Source organism: Chiloscyllium punctatum, chromosome 17, assembly GCF_047496795.1.
Source record: "Chiloscyllium punctatum isolate Juve2018m chromosome 17, sChiPun1.3, whole genome shotgun sequence".
Classification (NCBI taxonomy): Eukaryota; Metazoa; Chordata; class Chondrichthyes; order Orectolobiformes; family Hemiscylliidae; genus Chiloscyllium; species Chiloscyllium punctatum.
Window position 1 is genome coordinate 68,921,845 of NC_092755.1, and position 23,838 is coordinate 68,945,682.

At 39.7% G+C, this 23,838-nt stretch overlaps 1 protein-coding gene across 2 annotated transcripts in view; it reads left to right on the top strand.

The window, feature by feature from the left end:
* Positions 1–5,011: 5,011 nt before the first annotated feature.
* The window catches only part of cabp7a (calcium binding protein 7a), a 64,213-nt gene continuing 45,386 nt past the window's right edge, over positions 5,012–23,838 (top strand). The window contains exons 1-2 of one of the 2 annotated variants that reach the window (XM_072587368.1): positions 5,012–5,314; positions 6,339–6,482. In XM_072587368.1, the coding sequence (XP_072443469.1) occupies positions 5,206–5,314; positions 6,339–6,482 (253 nt within the window). In that variant the 5' untranslated portion in view covers positions 5,012–5,205. Of the gene's footprint in view, positions 5,315–5,493; positions 5,644–6,338; positions 6,483–23,838 lie in introns of those variants that run through there. The other variant, XM_072587369.1, reaches the window with a different exon arrangement.

The following is a 23,838-nucleotide window of genomic DNA, read 5'->3' on the forward strand; positions in this document are numbered from 1 at the left end:
AACTTACCTCCTTTGTTCACATCCAAATCATTTATATAAATGATGAAAAGCACTGGACCCAGCATTGATCCTTGTGGCACATCATTGGTCACAGGCCTCCAGTCTGAAAAGCAACCCTCCACCACCACCCTCTGTCTTCTACCTTCAAGCCAGTTCTGTATCCAAATAGCCAGTTCTCCCTGTACTCCATGAGATCTAACCTTGCTAACCAGTCTCTCATGAGGAACCTTGTCAAACGCCTTACTGAAGTCCATATAGATCACATCTACTGCTCTGTCCTCATTAATCTTCTTTGTTACTTCTTCAAAAAACTCAGTCAAGTTCATGAGACATGATTTCCCACACTGACTATCCCTAATCAGTCCTTGCCTCTCCAAATACATGTAAATCCTGTCCCTCAGGGTTCCCTCCAACAACTTGCCCACCATTGACGTCAGGCTCACCGGTCTTTAGCTGCCTGGCTTTTCCATACCACCATTCTGAAATAGTGGCACCATGTTAGCCAACCTCCAGTCTTCTGGCATCTCACTTGTGACTATCAATGATACAAATATCTCAGTAAGCAGCCCAGCAATCACTTCTCTAGCTACCCACAGAGTTCTAGGGTACAGCTGATCAGGTCCTGGGGATTTACCCACTTTTAAGCATTCCAAGATATCCAGCACCTCCTCCTCTGTAATATGGACATTTTTAAAGATGTCACCATCTATTTCCCCACATTCTATATCTTCCATGTCCTTCTCCACAGTTCACACTGATGCAAAATACTCGTTTAGTATCTCCCCTATCTCCTGCGGTTCCATACATAGGCTACCTTGGCGATCTTTGATTGGGAGAAAATGATGACTGCAGACGCTGGAGATCAGAGTCAAAACGTTTGGTGCTGGAAAAGTACAGCAGGTCAGGCAGCATCCAGGGAGCAGGAAAGTCAATGTTTCGAGCATGAGCTGTTCATCAGGAATGAAGAAGAGTTCATTCCTGATGAAGAACCATGCTCAAAATATCGACTCTCCTGCTCCTCGGATGCTGCCTCACCTGCTGATCTTTGATGGGCCTATTCTCTCCCTAGTTATTCTTTTGTCCTTAGTATATTTATAAAATCCCTTTGGATTCTTCTTAACCCTATTTGCCAAAGCTATCTCATGTCCCCTTTTTGCCCTCCTGATTTCCCTCTTAAGTATACTCCCACTGCCTTTATACTCTAAGAATTACATACCTGGAGCAGTTTCATCAAAAGGGATCATTGAAAGTTCATTGTGGACTTTGGAAACCCTTTTCAGAAAGGTTTCCTAAATTATGAGGGGCATAGATAGGATAAATGGACAAAGTCTTTTCCCTGGGGTTGGGGAGTCCAGAACTAGAGGGCATAGGTTTAGGGTGAGAGGGAAAGGTATAAAAGAGACCTAAGGGGCAACTTTTTCACACAGAGGGTGGTACGTGTATGGAATGAGCTGCCAGAGGAAGTGGTGGAGGCTGGTACAATTGCAACATTTAAGAGGCATTTGGATGGGTATATGAATAGGAAGGGTTTGGAGGGATATGGGCCGGGTGCTCTGAAAGCTAGTACTTCTAAATGAACAAGACAACGGCTGTCACCTATTTTGTTAATTGATGTAGGTGTAATGCATGTACACATTCTGTCTGCAAGGAACAGGGTTCTGTGCATTAATAAATGTTGGTCCAGCTAGCAATGCCAAAATTCCATGCATGAGTTTTTAAAGATATATCTATGTAACTTCCAGTATGCACAAATATATTATACTTTGAACCCAATCCCAAATTTGTTATCAGCGTAGTTCTTCACACACTGAAAATTATTCAACAAACATTGTCCAATTGCAGAATCATATCAACAGTGGACAAAAAAAGTGCTGGAGAAATTCAGCAGGTCTGGCAGCAAACGTGGAGAGAAAAACAGATTCCAGTGACTCATCAGAATGTCTAATATCAGATATTGGGTTTTGAGTTTCTTTTTAATTCAGGTTGGTTGAGTATGTTAATATCTTGCTTATTCCAAACAGCTAAAGGGAAATGTTGTTCCATATGATCCCGTCTTTGAGATGTATGCCCAGCATATTTAATATCATAACAGCATTTTTAAAAATCACATTACTCATTTCTTCTTGTGTTTCTTCCTTTCTAACAGAAAGGTTTGAAAATAAAACAAATTGCTAGTCCTTCTAAAATATACCACTTTTAAAAAGCATATCGCTAGTACACATATACAGATCAGTCTCTAAAGTATTCATAAGAAAACATGGATGAATTCTGGAAATATCCACTCCAACTAAAATTATGTGAATCAAGCATGATTAACTGTATTAAGTAACTAGTTCATATTTCAGATATGATCATCTGAATGGGTCATTTTGACTGGCCCATGATATCAAGTATTATATAGGTCAGTCCTAACTGAAATCTGCATTAACTTTACATCAATTCCTTGTCCGTCTGACCCTTCAATTTATTTCACCTTCAATTTATTTCATTACTACATAATGTACAAAGAATTCGAGATTTACTTTATCTTGAAGCTTTTTTTTTGGCAAAATTGAGTTGATCCTGACTGTAACCTCTTCTTACATAAAAACTGAAAGAACTGTGGATGCTGTAAATCAGAAACAAAAATAGAAATTGCTGGAAAAGCTCAGCAGTTCTGGCAGAACTGAGGAAGGGTCAATGGACCTGAAACTTAAACTCTGATTTATCTCAAAGATGCTGCCAGATCTGCTGAGCTTTTCCAGCAATTCCTATTTTTGTTTGTAATTTCTTCCTAATCTGGCTGCAAATAATGCAGAAAGAATTTAGAAATTGGTGGAAAAACATTGGGATGCACCACATGTTTTGAGTTAGGTATTAACTATTTCCTAACCATCTTGTTCATTTGATTCCACTTTGGAAAGCCAATGGTTGCAAATTTAAAGATGTGCATAGTACACTGTGTAATTTCCAAATGCTATGAAATTGAAACTGAGTATTCTACCAGACAAGGTACTAATTTCCTTTTCATTAGATGGCCCAAGTATAAAGGTAGGCCATCTCTAAGAATGCACCAGACAGGATAGTGACAATCAACTTGGGAAGGGGGGTTGCTTTCTTTCGAAACTCTGAAACTTGTTATAAATCTGAGATCTTAGAAGACCATTATGTTTTGGGACTGCAACTTAAATTTAGATCAAAATAGAGGAATTATGAGATCACATAGCCTGTCTGAATTCTACTGACAGTAGGTCTGAGTGGTTGGTTGCTCAGAAAGCCCAAAATATTTTATTGGGAAGGTACAATGTTTCCATACCTCTCAGCAATTATGCAGCAGTGCTGACTGTGAGTAGACAGTTCATCTCCAAGTCCCATGGAGGTGTGAGGAAGCTCTGATGTTGCAAACAGTTATATTTTAAACTATTTAATTTCAAGATAGAGTGGAGTTGGGAGTTTAGTGGATAACTAATTAACATTTATACCTGGATGTAAGACCTATGTGATTCACATATGACTTGCAGAAGAGAAGAATCTAAATGAATCATTGTAGGATTAGATTACAAGTCTTCCTAAATAAAACATGGTTCTCATAGACAGGGTCAGTCTAGAATAATAAGAGAGAGAAAGACGGAGAGAGAGAGATAGTAACTGCAAGTCTCAATGTTTGACCACACAAGAATGAGGATGTTTGCTCATGCTCAGATTAAGGGATAGAGCTTGTGAGTTTTTGAGGATTTAAATGTGACTGGAAGATTTACCTAGCTTTGGCTAAAAGGGGTGGTGGAGAGGGTGTGCGAAATCTCCTCACCAAGAAACAAGTCCTCCTGGGCAAAGAATCACCTCTAAAGATGGGTCACTTAACCTGAAACGTTAATTCTGATTTCTCTCCACAGATGCTGCCAGTCCTGTTGAGCTTTTCTAGCAATATCTATTTTTGTCAAAGAATCACTTTGGACTGGGGGTCCTGGAAGAATAGCAGTGTTTACCTGAGGACAAAGCATGAGCTTGGGAGAGATTTTCAATCATGTTAAAGCATTAAGGAGGAATTTTTCTGTCATTTGTACTATGCAAGTTGAAACAAAATCATGTTTAGTTAATGTTGCCTTTAGTTTATTTGTTACCGTACAAGTGAAATATTGCGGTGCAATTCCTGTAAATTTGTCACGGGGAGCTCGAATTTCCATTTTAAAATTGTCGTCTCCGGGGGATGGTAACAAGACCAGAAGCTTTAAGGATTGCAACAAAGAAGCCTCTCCCTGTGCTGGTGTATCGAGTGCAGAACTGTGTGCTCAATGTACGCTAACAATAACGTGTGTGAATCTAAACAGAAAATCAGCGGAAAGTTACAGCCGACTTCGATTTCGTTTTGTCCCTGGCTTCTTACACTGACAATCCAGTTGGAAAGTACCTTCTCCATCGATTCCGAACAGTTTGATCCTCAGCAGTTCGAAACATTTGTGTCCATTTAGAACCGTCGCCCCTTCTAGTTTTGAGCGGCTGGATTCCAGATGGATGTTAAATATCAGGAGCTTCACTTCTTGCAGATATCCCGCTGAATGAATGGCTCCTGCGGCTTGCTGGTCCCTTGCTCGGGCAGCTTCCTAAGCCTTTAGTGAACGAGAATAAGATTTGTGCGTAAAACGTACATTGACAGAGCTCTAAGCTTGTCAGGCGAATGAATTGGTGGGTTTATCAATGTTCTGAGGATGGTACCAATTCCCCCAGGTTGGATATTTGACCATTCATGATTTGCAACGCGGAAGGTGTAGGCTTGAGGTGTCTGAGATCTTCCTCGCGATGTGAAACCTCACCATCCTAACTAACAGATCAAGTTAAAGTCTCAACGCTGGGAGCCGAGCCGCAGACTGGGACCTGATTGATTTCCCAGCTCCTTCCCAGTGTCAGAGAGAATTTGCCTGAGTGGAGCCACGTGTCTGACACTGTGGGGGAGAGGCAGGGAGGAGGGGTAGTGTTGGGAGGGAGGGAGGGGGGGAGTGGGGGTGGGGGGGGGGGGAGGAGGTGGGGGAAGGACAGGACAGAGTGGGGTGCCCACAGCTCGCATCGCGAAGAAATGAAGGGAGACTCGCAGACATGACTGGCTCCCGGATTCACTGGGACTGACAGCGAGACAGAGAGAGAGAGAGAGAGAGAGAAAGGGGAGAAGCTTCTATCAAACTCGCTGCACGAAGATCCGGTGAAAGTGGCTGTGTGAGCTGGAGACCCAAAATGCCTATGCACCCAGTGACTGCGACCTTAATGTACAGGGGCATCTATACCATCCCTGACATTCTCAGCAACCAGGATCCCATAGATATCCCTGAGGATGAACTGGAAGGTGAGTCTCTCCATCTCTCTTTGCTGATCCTAATCGTGTTACCTGTGAGGGTGTTTGTTTTATGCTCCAGCCCTCGTTTCACGGTGTTGTCACATCCTACCATACAAATAAAAACTGTTGCTGAGAGGGAACCCATTTCTCTTGGCTGTAGGTAAAACTACAGACGGTTCTGACTGGGGGAGAGGTGTCATTGCAGGGGGTGGTATAGGCGGTTGAAGTAACAGAGCGAGTGCATTCGAAAGGGATAGAATGAGAAGGAATCCCTCCCCCTCCCATAAAGCATTAATGTTGCCACAAACACAGATGGAATAATGACGGGAAGATGAAAGGTAACGGGGGAAGAGAGTCCGGCTGTTTGGTTGGAATGCAGAGTATTGGCATTCAGCGCGCGTCTCCCAGTGCAGTTTTTCACTTGCCATTGGGAGGGAGGATAGAGCAGTTTCTCCTGTCTATGTCAATGTATCCGCTTTCATTGTTGGGGACAGGGCACTGTCTTAGCTCAGGGATTGAGCTGGACACTTTACACTCGACGTCTCCAGCCTGAGACATTGATCTCTCTCTCTCTCGAGTCATCCCCAGTGACAAAGCCTGAGTGTGTGAACCGCCCTTTCCACACGGGGGATAACTTTAAGCAGCAATTGAGATGTGTAAGAAAGCGGGTTTCATGTCACCCTGCAGTGTGTCCTTCTAACAGACTGCTGCTAAATATGGAGAGCGAATGCTCAGGGAACCACTTGTTTCTTGGAGAAACGCTGTCAGGATAGTCTTCCTGGTTCCCTCGCACCGGCGCAATGCTCCAGAGAGCAAACCGATTTTGATCATGAAAGTGCCACAAGTCAACCCACCGCCGTTGACAGATTAACCAGAAAGAGCAGGAACTGGTGAATCTCTTGCCTGCGCTGGTCAGGGGTGTGTTTTTTTTTGCTGTAACTTGTGTAGAAAGCAGAATGTTAGCAAACCAACAGCCGGCGAGACATTAACCCTTTGTGTGCTGTGCATATTGAAATCTCGCTTCTCCCGACAGAGATCCGCGAGGCTTTTAAAGTCTTCGACCGCGACGGGAATGGGTTTATCTCGAAGCAGGAGCTGGGGATGGCGATGCGCTCACTGGGCTACATGCCCAACGAGGTGGAGTTAGAGGTCATCATCCAGCGTCTGGATATGGACGGTAGGAGGCAGCGACAACTTGTTGGTACTGTATTTCCAAGCACACTCTCCCCATGGGTCAGAATAGACGGGCAGCAGTCAGGGCGAAGGGTCTGAACTGGACACAGCCCACACAACAATTCCCCATAGACACACTGACTTCTCCGCCTCCTGCTTCGGGAAACGGCATCCCCTGAATCTGCCCATTCTTTGGCGGGGGGGGGGGGGGAGGGAAAGGGATGCCATTTCACCAGGGGTTTCCATAACATAGAACCAAGTGGTTTTTCCAGGAATTGTCATGACCACAGTTCTAGGTACAAAGACCTGAGAAAGCGACAGATTTTACTAGTTGAAACCTGTGAGTGGACGTGCTGCAGTAGACACCAATGTTTAGCAATGCAGAGATAGTCCCTACCTCACCGGGTGGAGAATGATGTACTGTCCTTTCACTTTAGTGTTAACCAGCAATGGCGGCCTATGATACTATGTTCCAAAGGGATCGCTTGTTTTGCTGTTTGTACAATGGTGGCTGTGTACAAATTTAAAGCCACTGCGCCCACAGTGATAGCTGGTGCTATCAAAACGCTCTCCATTTCAGGGAACAGACTGCACACCATTTACGACATCAGTGAGATCCAGGAGGTGTTGACTGGTTTGGGGGTGTAAGCGCGTCAAACCTGTCGAATTTACCCCGTTATCGGCACATGGTTACCCAGCCTCGCTGTGAACTGGGTTTATGAATGGCCAGGTGAAGGGGGCGGGGGGGGGGGTGAGTCTCCCTGAAGCTTGGCTGGCATCCCGCTGTCAGAAGATTAGGAAACTGCGGGCCTTTCACTTTTGGAAACTGACTGAAAAGTCATTGCAGTTAACAGTTTGAAACAGTTTTCGGAGCCTGCGTGGAAATTCAGATCAGCAGGTAGGATGTGCCATCCCCACTTTATCAGAAGGTCCATCTGTGTACGCCACTCGCTCAGAACATTGTTATGTTGTAGATTTTTTTCAATTGTTAATAGATATTATACCCACACTGTGGGATAAACCTGCTATATCAGGATATACCCAACAATTGAGTGTTCGGAAGGCAAAGAACAATGGTTGCGGACCATGGTTAATCTGGAGGTTTGCGAGGCTGTAATTTATTACCACTGGCGTTAATATCTTACATTTATTGATGGGATAATCTGTCATTATCCAAAGCAGTTTACAATCAGGACAACTTGACAGGAAAAGCTCACACAAGACCGTCGGGATCTTGAAAGTTGAACTTACACCACAACAGGTTATGATTTAAAAAGGGGAAGCAACTTAAAATATATAAACTGGCACCAGAATTGGTGACGGATAAGCCGCAACAGTAAAATTAGGTACAGACAGCATGAACTAAAGAGAACAGAGAGAGTGAGAGTGTGTGTGAGCGCGGGAGAGAGAGAGACTCAAATGTTGATGAAGATGAAAAAAAGTACAATCAGAAAGGTGTAAGGTGAAGGAGGAACCAGTGTTCCACAGTGCTGATGAAGGCCACATTTCCAAACCGGAAGAGTCATATGGTTACAAACCAGGTGAGTGTGACCTGGTACAGCCAAGCCATCACCAAACGCCATAAACTTCCCGAATGGAAACGTCTTTCAAAAATGAAGAAGGTTGATCATTTGTTCAGATTTGAATTGTCAAAGGTGGAACTAGAAGGTGATGTGGGAAAGAGCGGGAATGAGGATGCAAAAGATATAGAATGTCCTAAAATGATACATGGGCAATGTTGAGGTATAGTCCCTGTTACAGTAACACTTCCGACGAATTTGTGCACCTTATGTCTTAGCAATGGCAAAAGAGAGAATTGAGTAGCTGGCTGGTACTCAGTCAGGCGTGAAGGCTAGCTAGCATCCTGGGAGATTCTCAGCAATGTCACGGGATTTTTCACTTGCGCTGAAGAGATAGACGGAGTTCTCGCTCAAGCAAGACAATTCCAAAATCCAGCTCAGCTACCACTGCAGCACTCCCTCAGTGTGGCACGTTCCCGCTTCATCACTTAGGGTACTGCCACAGAGTCAAAACTCTGCTTTCTTCGCCCGTGTTAATATTTAGACTCTATATTGCTGTACAAAAGCTGGTTCATGTATGGTTCTACAGTAATCCACTGAATTACACAATCCCAAATTATTTTAACAACATTCTAGATACTTGATGACACAAAATTAAAATGCTACTTATTCATACTTATCATACAAACTTCTTAATGCACATTGATCATGAATCAATTCAATGAAGAGCTTCAGCTTTAGAAAGTTTTGAGGCTCATTTCTCTGAATGACTGAACAATAATCTACTTAATGTAGCGGGCGACCAGTGAAATTAGGAACATTTAGGCAGTTGCTCGACATAACTCCACGCGTCCAATCTCTCTCTCTCTCTCTCTCTCAACTTTATTTTAAAATGGTATGGAAACATCAAAGTAATTGTTCATCTTTAGGGACTTATACTTCCTTCATTATTCGTCCCTTTCCCGTCAAGTACCCGATGCAGTCCCGCCTGATTTCTTAATTGACCAATGATGAGCCAGATACAGTAGCAAAAGTTTCAGCCTAACCACACTGACAGTGATACCGCATAATCCATTAAATGTTTAAAATTAATTGCATCCGTAAGACCTGTTCCTCACAAGTAGCTGAAAGGCATACTGCTGTGACACGTCTAAACTGGAATTTATTCAATGACCTTAATGCTGCTCAAAATATTCTTAACATCTGGACTGCTATTTGTGTTGATTAGTCAGCGTAAAAAATACCAACTTTTACTCATTATACTTTTTTATGCAGTTCTAGGCCTATAGTGAAAAATAAAAAATGAGTAATTAGGTCCCTCAGGACGATAATTTAAGCATGATTTGAATATAATGCCAGAGACCCATCAACTGGTTGACCTTTAGAAAATCATGCCTTGTTTGAATTGATGAAGGAAGTCATTACCAGAATGTATTGTCCATCCCTACAAGTATACAATGTTTTACAACGCCATGTTTTGCTTGCCATGCTGGCATCCATGCATAATTAATTGACTTGTGGGCATACTATATTGAAATATAAATTGTCTTCTTTACAATCTCTCTATTCCACTCTATTGTTTCCTTATGGTCCAGGTAAGTCACTTAAGGGATGGCATTCTAGACCCTTCCAACTTCAGCAAAAATATAGACGTGAATGCAGATCAAAATTGCCAAGAGGACATTAGTGTGTGTTCACTGTGGTTTTGAGCATTCATGATCTTTCAAAATTGAACTAACAAACACTCATAGTATTTTTTAAACTTTTGCTAAGCATAGATTTCCCAAAAGTCATTTATGAGGAGCTTATATAGCATTCTGAATTCCAAATGAAATGAAATAAACATTTTAACCAGTCTGACCTAATATTTTAAGCTTGACAATTATGAATATTTTGAAATATTATCAAGTTTGTGACAGAAATAAATATTCCACAAGAGTTCTTTTTCAGTGAATAGTCATTGATGGATGTATTGCAGGGAACAAAAAGACAGAGGAGTTACATTGGGAGCAATTTTAGCCTCCTCTACTTGGTGGGAAAGAAAGGCCTTTTATACTGTACTCTTCACAATCTCAGGACATTCCAAAGTTCTTCATGGCTAATGAAGGATTTATTAAATATAGTTAGTGATGTAATCTGTGTTACCTAATAACCAATTTGCACACAGCAACCTCCCACAGACAGCAAAGTGATAATGCCCAGATCCTGTGTTTTATTTTCTGATGTTGACAGAAGGATACATATTGCCCCAAACTCACAGATGACTTCGCTGCTCTTCTGCAACATAGCTCAGCAGGATCTTTTACATTCAACTTAGAGGATGTACAGGGCCGTGATTTAAAATCTCATGTAAAGTTCACATTTCTGATACTATAGCATTTCATAGAATCATAGAATCTCTACAGTGTGGAAGCGGGCCATTCAGCCCATTGAGTCCACATAACCATCTGAAGAGTATCCCACCCAGATCCACCCTCCTACACTATCCTTATATCCGTCCATTTCCTCTGGCTAATCCACCAAACCCGCACAATCCCTGGACACTATGGGCAATTTAGCAAGGCCAATCCACCTAACCAGCATCTGTTAGTCAACCTGGACTTTTGTGCTCAAGTTTCTAGAACAGTCAGGATTAGTTTGGCTGCCTGTGTTGCACTTCATTTCATTTATACTCATTGACTGTAAAATTAGGTCGTTTGTAAAGCTGACAGCTACCCAAGTCTGTTTATTTTCAGCCAGGCAATTTAGATTAAAATTGGCCCCAAAATTGTCAATAAATGAAGCAGTGATTGCAGCAGATAATAAGCAAGGCAATTATGGATGTTAATGCTGAATCATTGAGTGGAACCAATCTGTTCAGGTATGTTGTGACACACTACTGGGGTAGGTAAGACTTGAACCTGGATTGTCTGGCTCAGAGGTAGGGACATTACCACTGTAGCACAAGACTCTTGAGGTTCAGAATAGACTCTCAGATTCTCCAGGGTATTTGGGATTCAGAAATGTGCACAAGTACCTGAGAAGATAGTCAACCCATCTGGAATAGAGTACCAGTGGTGGTGAAAGGGGAAGCCCTCAACTATGATGTTACAGGGAGCCCCACATGGAAGACTGCTAAGAAATTTAGGACAACTGGAATTTTTATTTTTATACAAAGTGAAAAGCACAGGCTGACTTAGTATTATGTCTTTTGGGATATACACAGAGATATTGAAATGGGGCATTCAACCTAATTGGTCCATCTGGTGTTTATCATTCATTTGAGCATTCACCTAATCTCAGGAGTCCATTTTGTTTCCATATTTCATTCCTTCTTTCCCCAACCACTTGTCTAACCTAATCCTAAAAGTTGGCATGATCTCTGCTTAAGTCAACACCAATTATGCATTTTGCAGTGTCAGATACCACCCCCACCCAATGTGTTAAGAACAAAGCTTCTCCTTTTCTTTTTCTTAAATTTCTCACATTTAATCTTATAACACAAAATTCATTAGAACAATCTGGGTGTATTTAATTTATCCAATTTCTACATACTTTGAAACAATTCTAACAAAATACCCCATCGTCTTCTCTGTTCTCCTGATACAATTAAATTCTTTTCATGTCTTTCTTCATCCTGTTCTTCCAGTTGGAATATTTTGTCCAGTTCTGGGCACCACACTTTAGGAAGGAAAATAAGATTGTTAAATGGTTCCAGGAATGAAAGATTACCAATAGACAGACTGGGAAGGTTTGGCTGTTCTTTGAAGATGTTTTAAATCAGGAAGGGTTTAGAGACAGTAAATAAAGAAAAGCTTTTTTTCAAATGGTTGAAGGATTGATAAGCAAAGGGCACACATTTAAGGGGTGCAGCAAAAAAACAAGAAGTGACATGAAAATCAGATTTACGTCACAAGTGATTCAGATTTAAAATGCTTTGCCTGCCAGGGTAGTGGATAAAGATTCAATAACAGCTTGCAAAAGGAATTGGATAAAAACTTGAAGAAAGTAATGCAGGAAAAAGGGAATGAGCTGTCTAATGGTGGCTCAGTGGTTAGCACTGTAGCCTCACAGCACCAGGGACCCACATTTGATTCCAGCCTCGGGTAATGGTCTGTGTGAAGTTTGCGCATTCTCCCAGTGTCTGTGTGGGTTTCCTCCGGGTGCTCCAGTTTCTTCCTACAGTCAAAAGATGTGCAGGTCAGGTGAATTGGCCTTGGTGAATTACTCATAGCACTAGGTGGAATAGTCAGAGGGAAATGAGTCTGTGTGGGTTACTCTTTGGAGGGTTGAGCCGAAGGGCTTGTTACCATACTGGAGGGAATCTAATCTAAAATAAAGCTGAATTTCTCTTCTGTACTGTACGATTCTATGATTTTCATTTTCCCATATTAGACCCATTAAATGAGAAGGAGGAAAAATGGGGAGCTAAAGGTCAGTTGGCAAACTATGGTCAACACTGGGGAAAATGCTATAATGTTTAATTGCAGCTGCGCAGGGAAATTTCAGAAATCATAATCTCATTTGGCAGAATCAACATTTTTAATGAAAGGGAACTGCTTGACCAACATGTTTGAGATTTTAAAGGTATAACGAGTAGGATAAACAAGGGGTAAACAGTGAATGTATTATAGTTAAACTTTCAAAAATCAATTGAGAAGGTCCTACATTGGAGGATGTTAGACAAGATGAAGGCTTCTGGGATTGAGAGTAATATATCAGGATATATAACCAGGGTAGGAATAAACAGAAATTAACACAGAAATTATTGGAAAATCTCAGCTGGTCTGGCAGCATCTGTGGAGAGAAAGCAGAGTTAGCATTTCAGGTCCAGTGATCCAATGGATCCAAAATGTTAATTCTGCTTTCTCTCCATGGATGTTGCCAGCTTGCTGAGTTTGTTTCCAGCAGTTTCTGTTTCTCTTTCTGATTTCCAGCATCTGTAGTTCTTCGAGATTTTTTAGGAATAACCGGGTCATTTTCAGAATGATAATATTTAACCAGTTAAGTACTGCAAAAAAACTTAAACTAAGCTATTTACAACCCATATCACAAAGGTTTTGTGAAGGAACTAACTGTAATATTTTGAAGTCATGATTTGGAGATGCCGGTGTTGGACTGGGGTGTACAAAGTTAAAAATCACACAACACCAGGTTATAGTCCAACAGGTGCTCCGAAGCGGTGCTCCGAAAGCCAGTGCTACCAATTAAACCTGTTGGACTATAACCTGGTGTTGTGTGATTTTTAACTTAACATTTTGAAGTTTGTTAATGATACAAAGCTAAGCGGAAACGTAAGCTGTGTGGAGTGCACAGAGAGACTGCACAGGGATATAGACCGATGAAGCAACTGACCAGGAAGATGACAGATGGATGATTGAGAATTGCAAAATTATCCATTTCCAAAGGAAAAATGGAAAAACAGATTGCTTTAAAAGTAAGAGAGTGATACACATTGATGTACAGAGGGATGCCCAGTTCTTACTACTCTAGATATACAAAATGCAGCTAAGAAGGTACATGGAACAGTAGTCATATTTACAAAGGAGATGGAATATAAGCATAAGGAAGACTTATTGCAGTCACAATGGGCTTTGAGACCATATCTGCGGTATAGTACTCATATTTGTCTTCTTAAAAAAGAAAGAAAAACTTGCCTTTGAGTATGTGCAACTAAATTAATTCCTGAAAAGAGAGGATTTTTTTTTTGCCCTATGAGAACAGCCTGTGTAAAATGGACCTTTATTCTCTGGTATTTAGAAGAGTAGAAGTTCAGATGAAATGAGAGGCCTTGGTAGGATAGATGCTGCTGTGTAATTGCAGGTGGGGAGAGGGGGGAGAGGGTAAATGGCAAACTGGCCTCCTATTTGATTCAATGAGCTCCCTACCAATGATGGGGAGATAAAATCAACCTTAGGGATCATGATATCATAAGGAGCTTTTGGCCATTTAGGACTGAAATGAGACTCTTCAAACAGAGAGATTGTGAGATTTTTCAACTTTTGAGACCCAAGCGCTGCAGATGCTCTGATGATGAGTGTATTAAGTACTGATATTAATCAATTTTAGGGATCAAGGGATATTGCAATAGGGACAGAAAATGGACTTGATGTAGAAGTTCAGTTACGATCTTAGAGAAGCAAGTTCAAGGGGTCATTGATGTACTCATATTCCTGTTCTTATGTTCAGACAGCATTCCAGTTACTCTGTGCTTTTCCTTTTTATTCCAACAACATCTTTCTTAGTGTGAGGACACCAGTTGTCATCTTAAGCACATTATATCTTGACATTTACATTCTGTCAGTCTTTCCATAAAGCCAATATCCCATTCACTATTTTACAGCCTCATCCACTAAAAGTGAGCCTACAGTGTTTAGCAAAGTTGAACCACCAAATCTCTGTCACTTCCATGCCACCTAGCTTTAGCATTATTAAATATCATTATTATGTTTTTTAAACAAAAATGTACTTGCTGTCTTTAACTTTTATCTGCCATTTTGCCCATTTCTACCAAATTATCAATATCCCCTTTCAACAGTTTTCTCCCTTTAAACCAGATTTCAATCCAACTTGCTACTCTTCTCCCTTTGTGACTAATCTTGATGATCCATATCACTACTATTGATCTTTTTTTGCTGAAGGTGTCGTTCTATGTGTAGATAGTGAGCTTCCAGCTGTAACGCATGTGAAGTTACACAGCAGCAGTTCAATGCCATCATGTAACCACGAGAAATGGTGCTGTTTCTGTAAACATCAGACAGGGTAATGGCAGATTTTTCTGATAAGGTGTGAGGTTTAGGAACACAGTTGTGATGTATACAACAGCAGCAGAATATCACCATAGTGGTTCTCCACGAAGGTGCCTACTAGCAGACTGAATGCTGATAAAATTGCTTCCAGAAGTGGGAACTGGTAGGGCCTCTCAGCATGTTTAATTCCATGCAGCCCAAAATACCATTATGTACAAAGGACAATGTTACTTTTTCATATGTTCTCATAACATTCTATGACAGAATTTATTTCCAATCTATTTATAAAGGTCTATCCATGTAATTCAGAAGGGTCATTTGCCTTACGAGATCTCTGCCCTGGAAAAAATGCCTCATTTAATAGCTACTGTTCTTTATAAGTAGTTCATAGCTCACACAATGCTCCTTCAGAGCTATTTCTAAAACCGTGCTGGAACTGTTTTGAGTTGAGTGATGACTATTGATATTCTGTGTTGTAAACTATTCTGCCAATTTCATTTGGTGGTGACTACAAATGATGTGTTATGGGTATGTAAGCACATATACTCTACCATGTGCTTCAGCAAAATTATTTATTGGGAGGGGCTGGTGATATAAATACTAATATTTCAGTAGCTGAATAATTACCAACCATGACCTGTGCTATCTTCCAATATTCACAGATTGTGCCTTCAAGGCTTTTCAGCCAAAGAGATCAACAATGGCTCACTGGATTCCAACTATTCCATATTATGCCTTCTGATTTTGTAAATATTTCTCACTGCTACAAGGCAATTTTTGCATACCCTTAACAATTTCAACCTTGCAGCACATACAGAGCTGCCCTATGCTGCTAGCCCACAGTAATATCAATGCAGTACCGTCATGTTGTAACATCTTGCTCGTCTCAGTTTCATAACTGGAAGCCAACTATTCCCATTCCAAAACAAATGATCATAGAATCATAGAGCTGTACAGCATCAAAATGGACCCTTCGGTCCATGCTGACTCGTCCATGCTCACCAGATATCCTAAATTAATCTAGTCCCATTTGCCAGCATTTGGCCCATATCCCTCTAAACCTTTCCTATTCATATACCCAAGCAGATACCTTTTAAATTTTTAATTGTAGCAGCTCCACCACTTCCTCTGGCAGCTCATTCCATACACTCACCACCCTTAGTTGCCCTTTAGGTCCCTTTTAAATCTTTCCCCTCTCACCTTAATGACCTCCAATTTTGGATTCCCCTAGCCCAGGGAACATACCTTGTTTATTCACTCTATCCATGCCTCTCATGATTTTATAAAAACCTCTATAATGTCACCTGTCAGCCTCCGATGCTTCAGGGAAAATAGCCCCATCCTATTCCGCCTCTCCCTGTAAGTGAAACCCTCCAACCCTCTTGTAAAGCTCCAAACTAAAATTTGCAGGGCTTGAAATGTAAATGCAATTTTCTTTGTGGCCAAGTTCTGCTCCTGTTGCACATTTCCTATACCTTGCATTACACTTACCACTAACCTATTGCTTTCTCTTGTACAATATTGCACCCCAAGTACTCTCTTTCTTTACGAGATGTAATAGAACAAAGAGTCTCAGAAAATGTTTAAGACTGGGATATAAAAGGGATATAAACATAAATTCCCACCATGGAAATTTAAATATTTAAATGCTTCTTCCTATTAGACATCACTTTATACCCAGTTTTCAGTTAATACAGTCATCAATTATAGGAAAGTTAAGCCAAGATATTCAAAATATTCACATAAAATTTATTTTTAGGACAAAATTGAATAGTTTGAAAGATCAATCTAATCTCATAGTGTCATCTGTTCCAGTTTGAAAGATTACTTCAGATGAAAAAAAACAACCCATTTGATCTCATATTTCGAGAATATTAGTTCTATCAATTATCACAGTTATGGATCAGAAGCACAGACAGAATGAGACTTGATGCTGATGTAGTTGTGAAGTCTAAATTCCATTTACGGTCTCTGTTCAAGTGTTTGAAGTAGTTTGAGGTGTGTTTTGTGCTTCTAATTCTAACAATTCATCAAATATTTAACACTTTGTCTTATGTTCTAGTGTTATCCACATGTATCTTTTTAAAATCTGGCAGCTGTTTCACTTTATCCAAATTAATCCTTTACATTAATTTTCAAGTTGCTGGAATGGTGAAAACAAATTACAAAAAGGTGAAGGGTCCTAAAGGTTGATCTGTTCATTTTACTATAAGAATATCTGATCAATTGCTTTAATATCATAATACTATGTTTGAAAGCATTTAAAACAAATTGTAAGTCAAAACATGAATGGCAAAATATTTGATATTTATATCTTGATGAAAAATTACTTCAGAGGTTAATGATGATTTACTCATAGCTTGCTAAGATTTTACAGTTCCATCCCAAGTTAACCAAGTTCACAATGAATTCAATTTATTTAGATTAATTTAAGCCATGTTTTCATCTGGTTCAATCTATTTTTCTATTAAAAATATCTAAACAAGATGAGCAGGATCAATGGAAAGCAGTAATAAACTTCTCTATTTTTACCAATACCATGAATGTTCATCCCTTACAGAAAATGTGTTCAAGAAATTAATGTTGGGAACATTCACTTCTTCATAACTGTTAAGGTTTACAATTGATTTTTATGTACTGCAAAATGTCACGTAAAAATATTTTATTATCTTGAATTTTTCTAGAAATGTAAACAACAAACTTTTAAATGTGGAAAATTATTTCCACGGATTCTACAGCTTGCACTTCAGTGCAACTTAATGATGAATTGGTTTGCAAAGATTTTCTATGTAAATGAGTTGAGGTTACTAATTGAAATAATCAGCATTGTCAGAGTGCCTTTTATTTTTAAAATAGGTATAGATTTTTAATGAAATAAGTATTAGGTTTCTTTCTATTTTAATTGATCTTCTCCTAACTCTAGTTTTAGTTGTGAGAAACAATCAATTATTTTCTCCAACTTGGAACAAATGAATCATCATCCTTTCAGCTCAGTTATTGAATATTGGTGTTTTGTCTCCCAGCATTGTATTTTTGTTGATGCTATCTCTTTAAAAATATATATGTATCTGGTGACCCAAAATCAACATTTTGCTAGTGCTGGTACATCCAGTAAACTAATTATATTTCAATTACACAGTTAAGAATCAAATCCCAAAAATGCAACTAAAAATGCAATGTTATTTGACTTTAGGAAATAAACATTTCTTTCATTTGATGTGGTATTCCAGACATTTTCTTCTTTGGATCAACTGTTAATTCCATTGCTTTGTTTATGCATTTACATGAATAGTTATCCTTCATGTTGCAAAACTCAAGTGTGAAAGCAAATGACTTTCTGGGTCTTATGCATCAGATCCAGGGACTTGATGTGAGGTAGATTTGAAGCATAAAGGACTCCAGCCTCCAATCGAAAGGGAATTGGTCTCAAGGCAGGAGTGCCTTCATACTAAGGTCCATCATGAAGAGTCCAATTACAAGTCAATGTAATACTCAATTGCTAAATGCCATCTTTTTGGGACTTATGTACATCCAACCAGCACTTGAAATAAATAAGGAAACTCAGAGACTTGAGACAACAACTGCTGAAACACATTACCTGGAGATTGGGTGGGAGAATACATTCATGTACTGAGGCCTCACTACCTATCATGATTTATCTGTAGAGTCAAGCAAATGCTTCTGGGAGTTCTGCACCTGCAGATAACAGAAGAATTTTCAATAGGATGTGGTAGGTATGCAATTTGCTTTTGAAAGGTTGATAATTATGCATCCAAATGCTGAACTGTGCTGCTTGCACACTTTCTGTGAAAATTCCTACTTTTTATCCAGCAAAAAGGAAAATCTGTACTTGTCAGTCATCCGCTGTGAGATGAATAACAGTTGCTTTGGCATCAAAATTGGTCCAGGAAAACATGTCCACCAATGGAAGTTTATACCTGTTTCTCTCACTTGCATAAACATAATAATCCAATACTTTCACAGCCATGATCAGCCCTTTGGCTTTCTGCTGTAACTTAGACAGGCACAGGCCTATTGTTAACAACATGATTAGCCTCCAATTAACCACAAACACTAACCTCCTAAAGTTTAGGGAGATAGGCAACAGGTGATGCTGTTTCAGTCAACTAAACACTAGTTCTACCATTGCTCACAATTAGATTCTGTAATCTTTGGTTCTGCCAATAGATATGTAACTTTGCTGAACATGAGTAAATGAGGTATGCCTTGGGATGTTTTTACCATGTTAAAGACCACTAGGTAATTAAAAGTTGTTATTGGAGGTAACCCTAAATAAGAAAATGTGCATTGCAGTTTGGTGCAAAGAGAACCTACACGTTGGTGTAAAATTCTAAGTAGCTTGAATGAAAAATTCCGAAGCATGATGCAGGTCAGAAATCTGACTTGCTAAGTATTTAAAATTTTGTTGTCAGTTACAGAGGTTTCGGGTGTGCTAATTTTTCTGCAGAGTTCTCTTTTTATTTTAAAAGTTAATCAGTTTATTGTATATTTAATAGTCTACAAGTACAATACACCAAACAAAATAGTTTATCTGTACTATATAGTTGTAATGTAATTATCTGTTGAATTGTGAAGAAAGTACAATTGCTTTATCATATATTCAGTCTTCAGTCAAGAAATTGATGATATTGTTCCCATTTTTGGAAGCTAAACAGCTGCCTGAACTTGCACTATGATGAGCTGGAATGAATCTGTCCACCACCACCTTGGTATAGATTTTATCTTTAAACCCCTCTGGGTCTGTACTTGAAATAGTTATAATGCTATATGCATACACAAATGATTTTTATTGTTTTAGGACCCAGATTAGATCATCCTGAACATAGCCAGAACTTTCTAAATATCATGTTTTTAAAGACAGTGTAAATGATGTGGGGCCAGGAGGAACTGGAGTGCTTCTCCTGACTCTGTGTTAAAACTGCTCCTGTTCACCACTTGCATCCTACCATATGACTACTAAAGTGAACTCTGCTTCTTCAAATTTCCAATGACATAAGCACAAGCATCTCAGCCTTTGTCTTGCTATATTGAGCTCTTGTAACTCAATCCCCGTAACTGGAGATGTTTACAAAATTCTTGTTACAATCATTAATATAATAGCTCCAGATAAGGATTTTTAAAAAGTCTATAATCCTGAACAATAGCAAAAGAAAATCTAACAGATATTTCAAATTATATTTACTGTTTGCTAATAAATCGATCATAATAAATATGGGATCTGCATTCCCCATGAATCAATGTGCTCATGTTTAAATTCTATCACATTTTATTTTATCCTGTGCATGGTCATTTTCAATTTTCAGCTGTTAGATGGGTTAGACCATTTACTATAATATGAATCCTTTAAACGACAAGGAATTCTCCACAAATCAATGCTCCCTTCATGATGAGCTGCCAGGAGGCACTGTTTAAGTAGCACAGCTGAATGGTGCACGCTTTTTTTCCCCTCATTTCCCTCAAGGTGGGAAGTCTCATTATCACATTTAAGTTTTAGTTTATGATCCATCTGAGAACAAAGATCGCCTCGCTGGTATGCCTCATGTGCCTCAGTCAAACAAATTGATTTGTATCTCATAATAGTTAAAAGTTACGGATTGAGGGGTGGACGAAACAAATTCTGCTAATACATTCATTAAGCACTTTACAAAAAAATCCTGTTAGAATTTGCCACGCAGTTAACAAATGTAATCTTCATGCCATTATTAGTGAGGAACAGATAGCCCATGAGTTACGAATCACCACAAATTGTGAGACAATTTATACATTTCTACTTTAAATTCATAAAAACAGCAGTTTGCCTCAACCTTCCAATGAGATTGTACATTTATTATCAATTAAACTAACCATTAAATGTTAGGACTGGCGATTCAAGCATGTGAAGGCATTTAGAACAAGATTTATATTCCTGCAATGTTACTAACTCTACTGACTTATTCCCAAAGGTAGCAAATTATTTTCAGAGAATTTTAAAATTCATAATTTTTTTTGTTTCTGTTTCTAATTCTCTTTGAGAGAGAAAAAGAATGATTGGATTATGTAATTTCTCTTTCCAATCCAACCTCCTCTCCATTTAAGTCTCATTAGGAGATAGACTGTTCATCCTGTTGTTCATATAGGTCCCAGTTTCCCCACTGTCCTCAATGCACCAATATCAACACACATTTGAAACTATTTGCAGCTTTGAACCGAAGAGTGAAGGATAAAATATTACTAACAATGTTTGCAATGAGATGCCCTGTCCCAGCAAATTCTAGGCCATTTGTGGTACATCATTCTTTTTTTCACATTTGCTAATTGTTCATGTATTACTGGATACGATTACAGATTGTGAAATCATTTTGAAAGATCTATTTAACTCTAATTGTTTCAACATCTGTATTTGGTAAGAGTACCTGGTAGCTGGAAATTATCTGCGGTAGTTCAATGAAGTAAGATAATATGAAATTAAAGCATTTTCCAATCAAACAAAAATTGACTGAGATTGAGAATAGACTGACAACTAAATTGGAGAAAGTGAGGTTTGCAGATGCTGGAGATCAGAGTCGAGAGTGTGTTGCTGGAAAAGCACAGCAGGTCAGGCAGCATCCGAGAAGCAGGAGAATCAGAATGTCATTCCTGATGAAGGGCTCTGGCCTGAAACGTCGATTCTCCTGCTGCTTGGATGCTGCCTGATCTGCTGTGCTTTTCCAGCAACACATTCTCAACTACAAGTAAATTGCATTTGATAGAAACCATAAATTAAATTTCAATAGTTGTTGGAACGAAGGCAAGTTCTCCAGATAAACTAGTCGGTCTACTCAGAATGTGTGGTACTAATTTCAGCCACAAAGTCCTATAAAGTGGGCGGCACGGTGGCACAGTGGTTAGCACTGCTGCCTCACAGCACCAGAGACCCGGGTTCAATTCCCGCCTCAGGCGACTGACTGTGTGGAGTTTGCACGTTCTCCCCGTGTCTGCGTGGGTTTCCTCCGGGTGCTCCGGTTTCCTCCCACACTCCAAAGATGTGCAGGTCAGGTGAATTGGCCATGCTAAATTGCCCGTAGTGTTAGGTAAGGGGTAGATATGGATGTAGGGGTAAGGGTGGGTTACGCTTCGGCGGGGCGGTGTGGACTTGTTGGGCCGAAGGGCCTGTTTCCACACTGTAAGTAATCTAATCTTAAAAAAAAAAGCTCAGCCTTCTCCAAGAGAATTCCAAATCCTTTTTGTTGAGGACTTAGCCTGATTCCCAACTGACAACAGCATCCAACTAACCTGGATTTCATAGACATGACCTCCACCAGAATGCAGAACCTCCTCAATTCTCACAATCTGCTGGTGCAGATCCATCAATGTTACCTTCAAGTAAAAGAAACAGCTGCAGCAACAGTCTATTTATCGACTCTCAGCTTCTGGAATAGGCCAATCAGTTTTTTCAGTTTGTTTCATCATAATCTACTTCTACTTCCTTTTCAGGAAGGTGGTTCCAAAGACCACAGCCCTCTGTGAGAAATAATTTCCCCCCATATCTTTTATTTTAAATAAGCAATCCTTTATTTTTGAAGAGTGACCCATAGATCCTCCCATAAGAGAAAACGTCCTCTCTGCATTCATCTTAAATATTTCAATCAAGTTACCTCTTACTTTTCTAAATGCCAGCAGATACAAGCCTAACCTGTCCAACCTTATCTCACAAGACCACCTTGTAATTACAGATATTAGCTTGCCAAGCCTTCAGTGAATTGCTTCCAATGCATATACATTCTTCCTTAAATATGGTGACCAACACTAGGTACAGTACTCAAAATGTTGTCTCACTAGTGCCTTATACAACAGAAGCATAAGCTCTCTTGTTATAATTTATTGCAAGGCAAATTAAATACGTATATTAGCTTTTGTAATGACTTGCTGTACCTGCATACTTGTCTTTTACAAGTCATGCACCAGGACAATCAGATCCTCCTACATCTCTGAGTTCTGCAATCTCTCACTGTTTAGATAAAATGTGTCTTTTAGTATTTTACCTGTCATAAATGGATGATTTTACAATTCTCATATTTTTGCTTACTCCCTTAACCAATCTATGTCCCTCTGTAGCTTCCTTATATCTTCTTCATCATTTAACATCCACCCATCTTTGTGTCATGAGCAAATTTGGCAATCATTACCTTCTGCCCCTTCATCTTAACAATTTATAAAAATTGTAAACAGTTGGGGTCCTAGCACTAGAGCCATGACACACTGATTGCTACATCCTGCCAAACTGACAAAAGGCCATTAATGCCCACTGTCTATATCCTGTTAGCCAGCTAATCTATTGTCAATATGCTACCCTTCCACCATGGGCTTTTGACTTCTGCGATAATCTTTGATGCAGCACTTTATTGAATGAGCATTGGAGCACAGTCCATCCAAAGTTCCCCTTTATGCACAGCACATGTTGCTTCCTCATTAGTCATGATTTCCCTTTCATAAAACCATGTTGACTCTGATTAATTATTTGAACTTATTAAAGTGCTCTGCTATGATTTCTTTAATAGTAGCTTCCAACATTTGCCCTGTGACAGGTGTTAATCCAACTAGCCTGTAGTTTCATGCATTCTGCCTTCCTTCATTTTTGAATAAAGGAGTTGCATTTACTTTCTTACAATCTGATCAGACCCTCCTCAAATCAAGGGAGGTTTGGAAAATTAAAACCAAGCATTAACTACCTCATTAGCCACTTTAAAAATCCTTGAGTGAAGTCCATCAGGACCCAGGTACTTGTCAGCTCTCAGTTCCAACAAATTGCTCAGCACCACTTCTCGGCTGATTGTAATTTTCCGGGAGTTTCTCACACACTTCCATTTCCTGCCTTGTCTGGGATGTTACCTGTATTCTTGAAGCAAAGACTGTTGCAGAATGCCTGTTTAATGCAAATACCATCTCTTTAGTTTCCTTTATTAATCCTCCGGATTCACTTTCTATAGGGTCAACTCTCAATCACAACTGTAGAATCACGGAAATGTTACACTGCAGAAAGAGATCAGTCAGCCCATCATGTCTGCAGCAGCTGAATATACTAGCGACCCATTCTAAACCCAATTACCAACACTCGCTCTGTAGTTTTGCAGGT